General features: G+C 39.1%; 1 protein-coding gene across 11 annotated transcripts in view; it reads right to left on the minus strand.

Annotated features, from left to right (window-relative positions):
* Positions 1–16904, minus strand: part of ERCC6L2 (ERCC excision repair 6 like 2) — a 69042-nt gene that overhangs the window by 9522 nt on the left and 42616 nt on the right. For 2 of the 11 annotated variants that reach the window (XM_057426438.1, XM_057426439.1), the window contains one exon: positions 9741–10217. The exons of 1 other annotated variant lie outside the window; for it this stretch is intronic. In XM_057426438.1, the coding sequence (XP_057282421.1) occupies positions 10146–10217 (72 nt within the window). In that variant the 3' untranslated portion in view covers positions 9741–10145. Of the gene's footprint in view, positions 1–1317; positions 1755–9739; positions 10218–11581; positions 13002–15680; positions 16423–16904 lie in introns of those variants that run through there. 8 more of the 11 variants (XR_008974557.1, XM_057426436.1, XR_008974555.1 and 5 more) reach the window with 7 other exon arrangements.

Here is a 16904-nt window from a genome sequence, read left to right on the forward strand (position 1 = left end):
TAAAGTCCAGTGCTCTTTAATAGTCTTTCAAAGAAAGTGATGAGATCAGAGCAAAACCAGCAGGCAGTCAGAAGTTCACACTATAAAATTTCTTGTTTCTCTACAGTTTAAACATTGGTTTATAGTACTGTATGATGCACATAGCATGAACAGTCATGGTGATGACAACTGCACAGTTCTGTAATATATATTAAACACTGAATCAACATGTTAAAGTGATTTGTGGGTTCAGTTCATCTTATTAATCAGTTATGGTACTCTTTGTGCAATGTGAGCGGAAGTTTCCCATTAGTTCTGCTCTTGCCATAGAAAATAATCAGTATTCTATGAGTATGGTTGAAACAAAGGAAAAAGCAACTCCCCACAAGAAGATTAGTTTCAGCCTTAGGATTTTACTTCCATCTCACTGAAACAGTCTCACCTGCAGATTCCTTTGGGTGTCTTCCCAACCAAGAAGGTGGTTGAACCTGCTTTGTGTACTTTTTTGTTTTTCTGGGTCACAGGATGCATAACATACAGGTGGTGTTGATTACTGTTTGCCAACATTTCTTGTCGTCCCTTCATAATCTTCTCTGCTGTGTTGTTTTCATTTTTCTAGTTAAATGAGACACAGAAATCATCAAAACAGCTATGTCTCCAACATAATGATAAGATCTATCGTGCCCACTTCAGTCACTATTAGCTAGCACTCATTGATTTGAATGCTAAGACTAGGGATTCAGGGCTGCAGTGCAGACTCCCTAACTCAATCACAAACTTTCAGAGACACCGACGGCAGTCTTGGTTCTCCAAGAATAAGGTGAGATCTTTTTTCAAACAGGTTAATTGTAAGGCTAAATGGAAAGTATCTAAGTAATCTAATGCAAAACCAGGGGTTATAGAAATGCTTAATCCTGTACTATGAGACCCAAAGCTCAGTTACAACCTCTAAATATTGCTATAAAATAGAAAATGCCTGTGTCAATAGCTTACACTCAGAGAAAAGAAACTAAAATTAATCACAATGCCACTCAAAGATACCAAGTTAAGTGAAAAAATTTGTCAGGATCATAATCTTTAACATACACACACTTACTCAGAATTGTGATACTTTTGGAAAAGGTATCACTATACTCACGTGTAAAGGAACAGAAAAAAATGCAACATTACACTTTTATTATAATACTGGCAAGCCTAAGACACTAACAACCACACAATGCTTCTTACATGAAGAATGCCAATTTCAAATATAACAAAAAGCTAATGTTTTAATCAAACTCAAGAAGACTGTCATACAGATCAACTCGTCATGCATTGACAGTCACTGAAAAATATTTACACCTTATTTTTCAGAAATTTCCCCTTTGCCAAAAGGTAAGCCAAAAGAAATATGAAAATTAAATAATGTGCTTGAAGAGCAAGGAAAAACAGGAGGAAAAAAAAACCAACAAAATCCCACAACACAACAGAAGAGCAACTTTTCTTCCACCATCTTTAAATTTATTTTTCTCAAATGTGTTAGGGAGAAAAAATGACTGCTTAGAGATGCCCTCAACCTCCCTACTAACACTACTTCAGAGATGAACATGCAAACTATGCTCACACCTTGTCATTTGGAGTTCAAAATTTGGGTTTGGATCTATAGTACTTCTTCCCAATGTGTTTCTATTTGATCCATGTCCACTGCCTTTACTTCCATGGGCTGTTCACAATGTTCTTGAGCTTTAGGATCTCATGACTGTTCTCAATCCATTACTTTGGCAAGTAACCTCAAACTAGCATACACAGAGAGTTACTATTAAGGGACCTACAGGCATAACTTTGCACTTTTAAAGCTAAATGCACAATTCCAAAGATGAAAATTTCACTTTGTAATTAAAAATACTATACAAAACCGAAACCAATGTTCCAATTAAGATTAAAACCCTATTCTCCCAATAACGTGATGATGATAGTAGCAAAATTAAGATTGAATTAGCAGATGTCAACTATAGCATAAATATTCTACAGTTATTTTGCCAGCTCTGTATACATTAAAGATGTTTAAAAATTCTTATATTAAGATATGCACAGATAATATTGAACTTTACTTGTAAAATTTATTGTAAAAGAAGAAAGTAATGCTAGGTTTAAGACATGTTTATTTTGATCGAATTTTTGCATGAAATATATTCATAGTGTTCAGATCTCACTATGATAAGACCCAGTGCATTTATCAGTCTGTCATGAAATCAGGACTCTTAATTTAATTCAAGCAAGCATAACTTGCATAGAATACAAGCCTAATCATGCCAATGCCCATCTTAAAAGTATTTTATACCCCCATATATGTGCATCCATCCACCCCTTATTAAACAAGACCAAGGCAGCAATACTTTGGTTTACACATCTGTTTAAACACAGAAGATTAAAAATCTTTGTGGAAAAAAGCTAAATGTTGTAAATGCACTGAAAGTCAAAAAGTTGCTTGTCTTTGCGGAGAACCAGAATTAATGTAAAAAGTACCACTAATTGCAAATAAGCTCACAAATGGTATATTTAGTTTGGGAAGTACAAAATTTAAGCACATTGACCCACACTGCCACACCTGAAAGAAAATCAAAATACCACCATATACACACAAAGAGCTCCCCCTCTTGTACCTGAATTAGCTGCTCTAAGCTTTTTCTTAAGATAGTTGAAGTGACTATAAACAAGTTACCCCAAGAGTTGGACAGCTAATGCCAGTGCAAGCTCATGGCCACTGTGAATTTCTCCTGAAAAATTTATCTCAGCTCTCTGGAACAAAGCCAGTTAGTTAAATGGCTCCCATTAAATGGCTGAAACACAACTGGCTCTGTTGAACTTGTTAATGTTTTAGAAAGTTTGCCAACTTAATCCCGCTCCCAACTTCCAAATCCAGTAATTTATTTTTAAAAAAAATAAACATTTTGTCAGTAGAATCAAAACACTTAGTGAACAAGGAGCTATCTTAAGAAAAACTAAAGGTCGAATCTGAAGTTTATTATTCCTATGACTGGAGTGTTGGAATGGAAGGTTACAGGCTCTTTAGGAAAGACAGGCCTGGCAGGTGGGGAGGGGGAGTTGCCCTTTGTGTTAGGGATAGGCTGGAGAGTATGGAACTCTGTCTGGGGACAGGTGAGCAGTTAACAGAGAGTTTGTGGGTCAGGGTTAAAGGGAATATAGCTATGGGAGACATTACTGTGGGGATCTGTTACAGACCACCTGATCAAGGAGAACCTGCGGATGAAGCACTCCACAGACAGATAGGAAAAGCCTCACGCTCACAGACCCTTGTTCTCATGGGGGACTTCAACCACCCTGACATCTGTTGGAAGGACGGTACAGCCCGGCACAAGCAGTCCAGGAGGTTCCTCGATTGTGTGAAAGACAACTTCCTTCGGCAAGTAATAGAGGAGCCGACAAGGAGAGGTGCCATGCTTGACCTCGTGCTCACCAACAGGGAAGGGCTCATTGGAAATGTGACTCTCCAGGGCAGCCTTGGTTGCAGTGATCACGAGATGCTAGAGTTTGAGATCCTCAGGACAGTGAGAAGAGCGTGCAGCAAGCTCACTGCCCTGGACTGCAAGAGAGCAGACTTTGGACTCTTCAGGAACCTGCTTAGGAAGGTTCCATGGGATACAGCCCTAGAGGGCAGAGGGGCCCAAGACTGTTGGTTGATATTCAAGGATCATCTGCTACAAGCTCAGGAGTGTTGCTTCACTAAGGGGAAATCCTGACTGACCAATTTGGTGGCCTTCTATGATGGGGCTACAGAACGGATGGACAGGGGTAGAGCAGTTGATGTCATCTACCTGGACCTGTGTAAAGAGTTCGACACTGTCCCACACGACATCCTTGTCTCTAAACTGGAGAGACATCGATTTGATGGATGGACCACTCGGTGGATAAAGAACTGGCTGGCTGGCCGCACGCAAAGAGTTCTGGTCAATGGCTCAACGTCCAGCTGGAGACCAGTAACAAGTGGCATCCCTCAGGGATTGGTGTTGGGACTGGTCATCTTTGTCGCTGACATGGACAGTGTGATTGAGTGCGCCCTCAGCAAGTTTGCCGATGACACCAAGCTGTGGTTCAGTTGATACCCTGGAGGGAAGGAATGCCATCCAGAGGGACCTCGACATGCTTGTGAGGTGGGCTGATGCCAATCTCATGAAGTTTAACCATGACAAGTGCAAGGTCCTACACCTGGGTCGGAGCAATCCCAGGCACAGCTACAGGTTGGGCAGAGAAGAGATCCAGAGCAGCCCTGCAGAGAAGGACTTGGGGGTATTGGTTGATGAGAAAATGAACATGAGCAGGCAGTGTGCGCTTGCAGCCCAGAAAGCCAACCGTATCCTGGGCTGCATGAAAAGGAGCGTGACCAGCAGGTTGAAGGAGGTGATCCTGCCCTTCTACTCTGCTCTCGTGAGACCTCACCTGGAGTACTGTGTGCAGTTCTGGTGTCCTCAATATAAAAAGGACATGGAACTGCTGGAACAAGTCCAGAGAAGGGCCACGAGGATGATCAGGGGACTGGAGCACCTCCTGTATGAAGACAGGCTGAGAAAGTTTGGGCTGTTCAGCCTGGAGAAGAGAAGGCTACATGGAGACCTCATAGCAGCCTTCCACTATCTGAAGGGGGCCTATAGGGATGGTGGGGAGGGACTCTTCATTAGAGACTGTAGTGACAGGGCAAGGGGTAATGGGTTAAAACTTAAACAGGGGAAGTTTAGATTGGATATAAGAAGGAAATTCTTTCCTGTTAGGGTGGTGAGGCACTGGAATGGGTTGCCCAGGGAGGTTGTGAATGCTCCATCCCTGGCAGTGTTCAAGACCAGGTTGGACGAGGCCTTGGGGGATATGATGTAGCGTAAGGTGTCCCTGCCCCCATGGCAGGGTGGCTGGAACTAGATGATCTTAAGGTCCTTTCCAACCCTAACTATTCTATGATTCTGAGCAATACATGGATGAGGGTCTAGGTAGAGGAAAGTTTTACACACACAGATGAAAATACTCCTAGTACCTTTCTACTAGTATTACCTTTAAAGAAAGTGAAAACTTCAGTCAACATTCCACACTATTTTGCTTTCTTTTGAATTCGACTTTGTTTATTATTCTCCTGAATTCTTCATTCCCATGGCCAATTTCCGATTCTTTTTCAACTTCTAACACACCAACTGAAATCTATTTAATGATGAAAATTCCCTTTCACAAGCTTTTTACTTTCTGTTCTTCAACTACTTCTCTACCAAACTAGTGTGTCCCCCCATTATTTGCTACTACATGAAATCCCATGTTGACCTTACAGAACTGGTTTCGTTCACCTGAATTATTATGTATCTCATATGCATAAGACAATCTTGCAAAGCAAAATTGAAATTAGTACAATTTGATTCAGCTAAGAACCTCTGTCGTTCTTACACTACTGATACTAGCACATTTAGCTATTTACATTATTGAATGTCAGACTCATTATGAATAAATGTTATGACGATGAAATAATGAAACAAAAAACTTTCAACACAAGACATATTCTGTACATTTAGAAGTGTGGGTAATAGTTGATTAACTGAAAATAGTATATACTAATTATAACAGCAAGTGTTGCTGAACTTTGTGAAAGAAAAATTTAATAAGATCTGACTGCAGTGTTTTCAAATCATTATTGGAAAGATGCTAGTGATTAGTACCTAAGCATATCTCAGGACTATCACAGTATCACAGTATGCTAGAGATTGGAAGGGACCTCAAAAGATCATCTAGTCCAATCCCCCTGCTGGAGCAGGAACACCTAGATAATGTTACACAGGAACGTGTCCAGGCGGGTTTTGAATGTCTCCAGGGAAGGAGACTCCACAACCTCCCTGGGCAGCCTGTTCCAGTGTTCCGTCACCCTCACTGAGAAGAAGTTTCTTCTCAAGTTTAAGTGGAACCTCTTGTGTTCCAGTTTGTACCCATTACCCCTTGTCCTATCATTGTTTGCCACTGAGTAGAGCCTGGCTCCGACCTCGTGACACTCCCCCTTTATATTTTTATATACACCAATAAGCTCACCCCTCAGTCTCCTCTCCTCCAAACTACAGAGACCCAGCTCCCTCAGTCTTTCCTCATAAGGGAGATGCTCCACTCCCTTAATCATCTTTGTTGCCCTGCGCTGGACTCTCTCCAGCAGCTCCCTGTCCTTCTTGAACTGAGGGGCCCAGAACTGGACACAATACTCCAGATGGGGTCTCACCAGGGCAGAGTAGAGGGGAAGGAGGACCTCCCCCCTTCAAATACACCCCAGGATGCCACTGGCCTTCTTGGCCACAAGGGCACAGTGTTGGCTCATGGTCATCCTGTTGTCCACTAGGACCCCCAGGTCCCTCTCCCCTACACTGCTCTCTAACAGGTCGTTCCCCAACCTATACTGGAACCTGGGGTTGTTCCTGCCCAGATGCAGGACTCTACACTTTCCCTTGTTATATTTCATCAAGTTATTCCCTGCCCAACTCTCCAGCCTGTCCAGGTCTCGCTGGATGGCAGCACAGCCTTCTGGCGTGTCAGCCACTCCTCCCAGCTTAGTGTCATCAGCAAACTTGCTGATAGTACACTCAATTCCCTCATCTAAATCGCTGATGAATATATTAAATAATACTGGTCCCAGTAGTGACCCTTGAGGCACTCCACTAGTTACAGGCCTCCAACTAGACTCCGCCCCATAGACTACAACTCTCTGGCTTCTCTCCTTCAGCCAGTTCACAGTCCACCTCACTACCTGATCATCCAGACCACACTTCCTCAATTTAGCTGTGAGGATGCTGTGGGAGACTGTGTCAAATGCTTTGCTGAAGTCAAGGTAGACCACATCCACCGCTCTGCCATCATCCATCCACCGTGTTATTTCCTCATAAAAGGCTAAGAGATTGGTCAAGCATGATTTCCCCTTGGTGAAGCCATGTTGACTGCCCCTCATAACCCTCTTATCCTTGATATGCCTTAAGATGGCACCAAGGATAAGGTGTTCCATCACTTTCCCAGGGATGGAGGTGAGGCTGACCGGTCTATAGTTACCCGGGTCCTCCTTCTTGCCCTTTTTGAAGACTGGAGTGACATTTGCTTTCCTCCAGTCCTCAGGCACCTCTCCCATTTCCCAAGACTTGGTAAAGATGATAGAGAGTGGTCTAGCAATGACTTCCGCCAGTTCCCTCAGCACCCGCGGGTGCATCCCATCTGGACCCATGGATTTATGGATGTCCAGATTGCTCAACTGGTCTCTAACCCATTCCTCATCGACTTAGGCAAACCGCTCCGTTGACCTGACTTCATCTAAGGTCTCAGGAGCACAGGGCTCTTCAGGACTGCCTGCAGCAGAGTAGACAGAGACAAAGAAGGCATTCAGTAACTCTGCCATCTCTGTATCTTCTGTCACCAGGGCACTCATCCCGTTCATCAGTGGGCCTACATTGCCTCTGGTGTTAGTTTTATCTGCCATGTATTTGAAAAAGCTCTTTTTGCTGTCCTTGACCCTTCTTGCCAGGTTTAATTCTAAGGAAGCCTTAGTCATCCTAGCTGCCTTCCTATATCCTCTAGCAGCAGCCTTATATTCCTCCCAAGTGGCCAGCCCCTCCTTCCATGACCTGTAAACTCTCCTCTTCCACTTGAGCATACCCAGCAATTCCCTATTTAGCCACGCAGGTCTCTTGGCCCTCTTCCTTGACTTCCTACGTGTCGGGATGCTCTGATCATGAGCTCAGAAAAAGCAATCCTTGAATGCCAACCAACTATCTTGGGCCCCTTTACCTTCAAACAGCTTTGCCCATGGGATTTCCCCTAGCAATTGCTTAATTTATAAAGACTATAAAGAAATTGAAGCGGATTCCATAGGAAGAAAGATAGGACAACTGAGAACAAGACAACTTTTAGTGTAAAAAAAAAAAAAAAACAAAAAAAAGAAAATTAACAAATTTAACACAGGAGAAGAAAATCAGTCAAGAAACTGAAAGGGCACAATTACTGACACAAATTCTTTCTCCTGGAATTAAAATTCCATCCAGTACCAGAATAAGTAATAGCATGTTTTTCTCACTCTAAATATAAATATGCTTAAAAAGTTTCAAAGACATTATTATGGCCAAGCTACTCTGAATGACAAGTAAAATCATAGTATCGAAATCCAAAGGTATTCTTGCAAATATTATACCATCACACACATACATACTGTTAAAACTTTTTCATGTGCTGCACCTAGCGCACCTTCTGATTAGCATTCTAAAATACATGACACAAAGCTAAAGAAATACTTTCGCTTACTTTTACATACAGTTGTCTGCTATATGTAATTTAAAATAATTTTTACAAAAAAATTGACAGCAATCATGAAAACAGTCTCTGCTAAATATTTAACTACATTAAAGACAACATTTGTGGTGCACGTTACAAAATTTCCACAGTTGAAAGTGGGAAAGTTTCACTTATAGTTGTCCACCTACTTACCAGTCATATATCTATCTATATATTATTAACACCATTACACATTTTGGTATTCATCATATTTTCTCCTTTCTCAATACAGTACTTCAGTGGGGGAAAAAGGTGCAGCAAAATAATTTGACAAAGATAAAATATTTTGATTGAATTACTGAATGTAACAGTTTTACTACTTTAGTCACCTTTCTACACTTTCATGGGAAAAACCTTCACACAAAGTTCAAAAGAAACAATTCATTTTCAAGTGCATACATATAAGAGAAAGGCCACCCATGCAAGTTGCTTAGTAGAAGGCAACAAAAAATTACATGAGAAAAGGTGACACTATAGAAAACATACCTGTTAATGTAAAGAAATAAAGTTCATGAATACATACAGTAAAGTGAAATTGTGAAGTGCTGTTGTAAACCACGGAAAACAGCATGTAGAAACTCAGTCATTCCTTCCTGATTTACACTTGTTTTCTTATCCCATCACCCCCTCATTTACTGCACTTACTCTGAAGAGGCTTTCCATATATTGCAATGGGAAAGAAGTGGGATTATTACATAGCTGTGCAGAAAATAGTTTTTAATCTATTCAGAAAACCTAGGGACTCCTACCATACATGAAAAAGCACTTCAAAGCAAGCATTTGTTTTCAGTTTTCATGTTCCATTTAGTCTATGGGTTTCCAACATGAACATGTTCTATCTTCCTACCACAGCAGATCTTTTCCTTCATTCATTCATTCTTCTTTCATTGTTTATGTAGTTTATTCTTAAAAGTATATATCAGGCTTTGGATACCAATTATGAGCATCCATTTCTTTGAACTGCATATTGAATACAGGCTGTAATCAAGAGTCCAGCAAAAAGGGTAGCATCTGCACATTTAGAATTCCACATCAGTTCACAGTTAAGGGTAATGGTCTTCAAGCAGAAGGAAGACACGCAGCTGAGCACCAAGCAAAAATTTAAGTGCCAGAATGCAGGAGTAATTTTTACTTAGAGATTGCAACTTGAACTGCAACAACTCCTGGATCTGTTAGCTCTGTGTAACAATCTGTCTCCTGCAGCATAATTTTAAAAATAGGATACACCTGCCAAACCCAAATTTGCCTATCTTTGAAGTACAAAACTTCAGTATCTGTTCTTCCTACAGGCATAAAGAAGTAGCTCTACACTCTGGAACAATGAATGATAATCCATGTATAAGCACCCTCAGACATTACTGAGATGACTGGCCACCTTCAGCCTATGACTTCCTTTTTCCTCTCTTTATCCCCTTCAAGCAAGGCAAACGAAAACAATGTTCATCATTTTACATACAGCATGATGAAAACGTATGGGAGAGTAAGTAAGCAGAGGCTAGGAGCAAGATGAGTAGAGAAAAAAGAGAAACAGAGATTCGGAAATACTTGGTTTTTAACCTGTGTCACATTTGTGGTAATTCCTCAAATCACCAGACTTAGAGGATAACAAACTTCCTTCAAAAGCCTGAATATGAAGTTGAACACATGCTTACATAATGATTCCTCAGCCACAGTTGCACTGTGTCTGAGCATCTTTCTGTTTTAGAATCATAAAATGCTTTTACTGCCTGACTATCCAAAGTATCGCCACTCTAAGTATCTTACCAGATACTGACTTCCAGTCAGCAATAACCCTCATTGACTTCCCCATTCACAGCTGAAACAGGGTTAACACACTTTTGTCTTCAGGTATGCATGAAACCACTACTGCCAGGATATCCAGGATACTTTTCACTGCAGTTTGCTTGTTTCCATTTCTAAAATAAACAAGAAAAGCCTTCTCAAATCTCTAGCTGCCTTGCAAGTCATCTAAATCATTCAAAAGCACGAAGCACAGTGAATTCAGTATGACTGTCCTCTTAAAATACAGCTTACAAGCAAGTAACAAACCCTTACTACTTCGTATTTTTCCACTCTCCTCAAAACTTGAGAAAACATACGACTTTGCAGATATATCACAAACTGCAATAGCTTTAGATGATTGTTATTATTTTGATCAAGTGATACTGACTCCATTCCAGTTATCTACCCAAATTACAATTCCAAGTTATTTCAGCTAATCTTTTTCCATTCAATTTTCATTGAATTCCGCCCCTGCCACTGGGAATATTTATGAATTATTTTCACCTTTCTACATGCTTTTCATGAACATACGCTATAGTCCTAGATATTGTTTTTATTTTACCTATGTCTTCTCTAATTGTTGGGACATAGATAAATACCCTGAAACATCTGCTACCTGATTGTTTCTTCCTGATCTGGTTTCCTTCTTTTTTATGCATGTACACATGTCAAACAAGAATTTCTTCCTAAATTATTCTGCATGCCAAAGAAGATGAAGTATAACTGTCCACATAAAACTTAAATGTAGTTTTTCTAAAAATGAGGTCACATGGTGAAAACAATAAAAAAAGTTATCAAATAGTAAGTTTTTTTTCCACTTTCACCTGACTCTTAAATGAACCAGAATTACTTTTCTGATTACAGAGGACACACTACTAAACACGCTATTACAGCTTCAGATGGTTATGGCTAGTTATACATTTCGTTGTATGAAATAAGCCTGAATCTTACAATATTTTAAGACTATTTCTGACGTGGACATTGATTTTCCCTCTGAATTTAACTTTCTTAATTGAAAAGCAGTCTAAGACTGAATTTGTCTACTGTTCTAACAAAACAAGATTGCAAAATAAGTATTAGAAGTAATTGTATAGCTAATTGTCAATACCTCAATTGCAGTAGAAAATGAAGCTAAACTGCTTAAAACTTTTAGACTACTGTAGGACAATCACATTTATACCTAAGCTTTCTGAATTAAACAAATACTCAGGATGTTGGCTATGACTACAAATGTATCTAATATTTGATAGTATAACAGCAGGCCAATAGCTACAAAAACTGTTTGGCTTATTCTGGATCTGAATTACCTCTCCAAAATACTCTTGCCAATACCCAGAGACCAGCTATACCTGCTGATAAAAGTAAATTTTATCAGAGTAATGTGTAGTCATTTTTTGCCAGGTTGTCTTATCTAGCTTTTCTGCTCGTACAAACTGAGTCGAAGGACATTCCATGAACTCTAACCTTTTGCCTGGTAGTGGAGAAGCAACTACTAAGTCAACAGATAGACTGTGTTCTATTTCACATCTACTTCTGTTTTTTCTCCAATCACGTAACAAAGCAAGAATTTCTCACTAGGAGCAGTTTTATTTAATTTGTTGACTCTTTAACAAAAAGAATTCCTATAAGCCGTATCACTTTCTTGCACCAAAAACTTGACCATGAACCAACATAGTTACTACTGTTGAGAATGAGAGGACATAATCAGCCTGCCTCAGAATTCAAAACTAAGGTAATGGCTTACTCCAGCAGAAGTGGGCTTGCACCTGCCTTCACTCACGCCCTCATTCCTCCATCAAACAATAGCAGAGCCAAAAGCCATGCACATACATCATATGAAAATGCAACTACACGCTTCACAGGATGAGGGTAGTGCGGCCCTGGAACAGGCTGCTCAAAGAAGTTGTGAATGCTCCATCCATGGCAGTGTTCAAGGCTCAGTTGGACAGAGCCTTGGGTGACACGGTTTAGTGTGAGGTGTTCCTGCCCATGGTGGTAGGGTTGGAGCTAGATAATCTTCAGGTCCTTTCCAACCCAAACCATTCTATGATTCCATGCCATATATGAACTCACTGCATTTAAGAAAAAATAAAATAAAACAACTGAAAGACATACTGAAATGGTTAATTCCTCTGTAAACTGAAACACTAAACTCAATAAAACAGCATTACAGGCCAATCATTTGGGAACAATTATTATAAAGCTGAATAACACTCCCCATCCTAGAAGAGCAAGGAAAATGGCATGTTATCTCTCAAAATCCTACTCTTTGTAAACAACTATCTTAACTTGTTGAATTTGAAAGCTGTGCAAACACACTGCAATCAGAGTTACTATAACTGGTAGAAGTCTTTGTCTAAATAATCTACAAAATGTCAATGTAATACAAATAAGATAAAGAGGAGTTCTTAATGACACAACTTTAGTATTTACAGTATTCTCAACAGCACTTAAATCTGCATTGGAGATACAAAGGGCACATTTTTTCCTAGGCTGACAGCATGCTTAGTTCTCTCATTTACACCACATTGCAATAACATAAAGAGGGGTTTACCATTAATCCAGGTTTTACTACAAAGCATCCCGTTATTTCTCTGTCAAACACTGGCAAGAGTGCCAAATGTCTGTCATCCAATTCAGAGGATTAAGTCTTCTTTTATAGTGCAATTCCTGTACGAATTTATAAAAATACAGATATAGTTTCTTAGAGCTGGTCACAGTCTATATTTTGGCCTGAATTCATCCCGCAGAGGTTGAATATGACAGCTGGCAGGAAACTGAGGGGAGAATACATCCTCCCCCTTTTCAGTCACCACATTTCTGTTGCCATAGTGATTAATCCTCAATTGAATGGCTGTCTTTGTACATTTCTTTTCAGTAAAACTTTAAGTAAACTTAAGTTGAAAACATGCAGTTGACTGAAAAAAAAAAAAAAAAGATTCCACATATTCAACAGGTACAGCACAAGTTCTTGTGACTAATATTTTTCCACATATTAAAAGGTGCAAATTAGCTTTAATGCAGGACATCATCAGTTTTTCAAATTACTTAGTATGCCTGTTCCCATTTTGTGTCTTTTTTGTGAAGCCTCCAGGCCTTCTCCAAAGTCATCCCCATGCTCCAGCCCCCCAGATTCTAACTGAAGAAATACTACTCAAATTCAGCCTTATAGGAATGACAGAAAGCCTATTCCGGACTTCTGCACTTGTGTAAAACATTTCACATAGGCTGTTTTTGCCAATTAACATAGAAATTAATTAGGAAATTAACGAATGCAGTCATTTAATTCAGAATAGACTAGAAACATTAGAAGACATCTGTTGACTTTAGGAGGCTTTTATTTCTTATATCAGCTAAGAAAAAGTTTCACAAAAAGGAGTGCAAAACCAAAGTAAGTAAGAACCTCCTGCAGTGAAAATTATCCGGGTTCCTTTGGAACCTGGAACTCATCAGAAAAAAGGATCAAACCTTAAAGCCTCTAAAAATACTTAGTAGATAACTGTGGTCTTAGAGAAGTTCTTAACAATTTCAATTTTTTCCCTCCAAAATAATGATGTCAGAATAATTCTGAGTAAAACATCACATGAATACCTCAGGGTTTGGTGTGGTTTCCCCCACTTTCCCCTTTTCTTCTGTCTCTCCCTGCCCCCACCTTGAAAGGCTGAACTACATGTAGATCTGCTCTGAAAATTATAGTCTGGCTTTATAAATCTGCCATATCCAGTCTGCAGGTTCATTTCCTATATTTTCTTTTCGAAACTTTTGGTTTTGATGTTCTTATTGCTGTAGTTACACAAGACCATTCTTCATTTTGGATTTCAGCTACCTTCTTAACAGATAGTGATGGGGCAATAAAAACAATCTTCCACTTATTCAGTGAAAAAAAAGAATTTTTAACAATGTCTATTTGCACACACATGTAAACAGAAGTCCTGAATTTAAACTAAAATGCAGAACACGGATTACTCAGTGCCATTAAATCAGGCTAAAACCCAATAAAATAATACAGGAAAAAACAAGTTAATTATTCCACTAGTTTAACTTAATATAATCTTTCCTCACACGTCTACCTGAGGACCAGAAAACCCTTCCTCTGAATAATTTGTTAAATAGAATTTCAAGGGTGTTTTTGTGGTCATATGCGTAAAGAAGCAACAAAACCCACTTCTTAGTAACTTTTACTGGAGTGGCTATCTTCCACACTAAACGATGCGCATGTTCTGCCCTCAGATGTTTAGAATACTGAAGCCTGGCATGAGTTCTCCTGCATCATGCATCACAGATCTGACCATAACTTCTGCCTTAACAGTTATACATTGGTACGAAAGATTACAAATAGCCAGAGATCTTAAACTGCAAAGAGACACACTTGACTCCTTTCTAAGACACTTGGGTCCTGGGACATCCAGCAATTTTTTAGAACTATGGAAGCTGAAATGTATTATTAGACTATTATACAGTATAAACTGTATCTCCAAAAATTCTCCAGTAACAGCTTTCTGCCACACTTCTGAATGAAACAAAAATTCCTGGCTTTGTTTTGATCACTAGGGCTTTTAAACACCTCTAATTACTGATGCTTCAGCATCTCCTACCTAAACAGCACTGTAAGAAACATGAACTATTTGAGAGAAGATTATCATACTTCACTATGTCCTTCTCAAAATCTACACTGATCTCACAGCCAGTTGAAGACAATGGTCAGAAAACAATCTTCAGACACATGATAATACATATAGTTCAGGAATTGTCAGTCATAAGTTAAAATATTTTTACTGGAATTCTAAGCATTCTGCATTTAAGGGGATATCATTATATAAATGCCATGTCTATTTAAAACCCCCCAAACTGTTAGTCTTTTAAGTGCCCCCCCCCATACTTTCAAAATAAGGTATAAGCAGATCTCTGCTAATGTAGATGGATTTATGAAAGCCATCTCCATAACAAGACAACAGTATCTCTCTTCATTGAAAACGCTACTCCAACTCACCTAACAGCTACAGAATCCTCTACTTTCATGTAATCCCATGGATTTCTGTGATAAAAGGAATATACTCCCCAAAACACAATCTAATTTTCCTTTCTTCAGGATCATACAATTAAAAAAAAAAAAAAGGAAAAACTTTCACATTTGTTTCCTTCTACTATCATCATATACAAACTATCTTCAAATAATTTCCTTTAATTCAGATGCTAAACATCTAATGATATTTAAGACTAATGATATTTAACCAAAATATGGTTTATTCTCTTGCTTGTACAATTAAAGCATACTTTATACTGTTACTACTGTTACATTTTACCTTTCGCAGCTGGTAATCATGAGTTCTCATGATGTATATTTCTTGATGGCAGACTTCATATTCTGGTTGCTGTTACCTACACTGTATTTTCAATGGTCATACATAATTTCTGGAAATAAACACTAAACCAGCATTCACCTACACTGTATTTTCCATAGTCATACATAATTTCTGGAAATAAACACTAAGCCAGCATTCAATACTGTAAGTCTGAACATTCTAGCTAAACTACTCGTCAGTTTGCACAACTGATTTAAAAGAAAAAAGAATAGAAAATATGACTTCACTCCCTACCACCTCTGGGGAAAGGAGAGTCAAAGGCTCTGCAGCGATCTTGAAGCCAAGTACCAGAATTGTCATGGAGCCTGGAGCATAAAGCAAGCAAGAACAGAAGAAATAGTAGCAAGACCTATTTTTTCATAAAAAATTCTATTAAACCTTTAAAGGTGCAGAACAATAGCAAGTTAAAATATTTTATCACTTCAGAGAAAAGGCAGCTGGGCTATATGAATACTAGCACAGGTATTAATGACAGACTCACTACTTATTACTGGATTAAACAAGGTATGCTGGATTGAAACCTACAGTTTCAAAGGCTAACAGAGATTTGACTGAATTACATTAGTGCCAACTGTCCAGATTCAACACGGACCTTCTGAAGCCAAGTTAAGGAAAAAAACTACCACCAAGACCAACACCTTTTTCTATCCAAAAGTTCAAATCTTACAATTTTTAGAAGCAATTTAAATCCAAAGCTTATTTATTCACTAGTTAACCATGTTCTTACACAAGATGTTCTACATACCTTCAAAGTTATCTTTTAAGAAACAGAACACCCTTGCACCTGTCCCTTCTACCTTGGCTCTCAGGGATCATCTTCCCACACAACCTCTCTCACTTTGAAGGAAGTGTTCTCACAGGTTCTGCATTTTGCTTCAGCTTTAAGCAGTCTTTACAACCCAAGTGACTGCATTAGCCTCCATGCGTCAACAAAAAAGGAAGCATTAATACACATGATTTATACTCCTTTTAGCCACTGCAGGTAGAAAAACATAAATTAGCTACTGAAACTAAAGAGCTTAAATTACGATATAAAAGTTAACAAGAATTTAGTCAAGCCAAAATGCGATGACTAATCAATAGCAAGAAATAAACAAAATACCAATATTCTTACATGAGGTTACCTCGTTTAGTTTTACTTATTATTTATTACGCTTTGCTTAATACTTATTATTATAAACTTGTTTATTTTTTATTAAACTTCACTTGAAATCACCATTCTCTTTATGATATGAGGGATGGGCTTGTAGCTGGGCTTGCCCCCCAGTGGGGCAGCGCTCCAGAATTAATGAAGACTGGGAGGCCTCCTACAATCCTAGGGTGAAATCGGTGTGCTCAGCTCGCTCCCTGAAATGCCTGTACACCAATGTGCGCAGCATGGGAAATAAGCAGGAGGAGTTGGAAACCTGTGTTAAGTCAGGAGATTATGATCTGGTGGCAATTACAGAGACGTGGTGG

This window comes from Pezoporus wallicus, unplaced genomic scaffold (genome assembly GCF_028554395.1).
Source record: "Pezoporus wallicus isolate ANWC-B61680 ecotype Strahan unplaced genomic scaffold, APGP_CSIRO_Pwel_v1 contig_7162, whole genome shotgun sequence".
NCBI lineage: Eukaryota > Metazoa > Chordata > Aves > Psittaciformes > Psittacidae > Pezoporus > Pezoporus wallicus.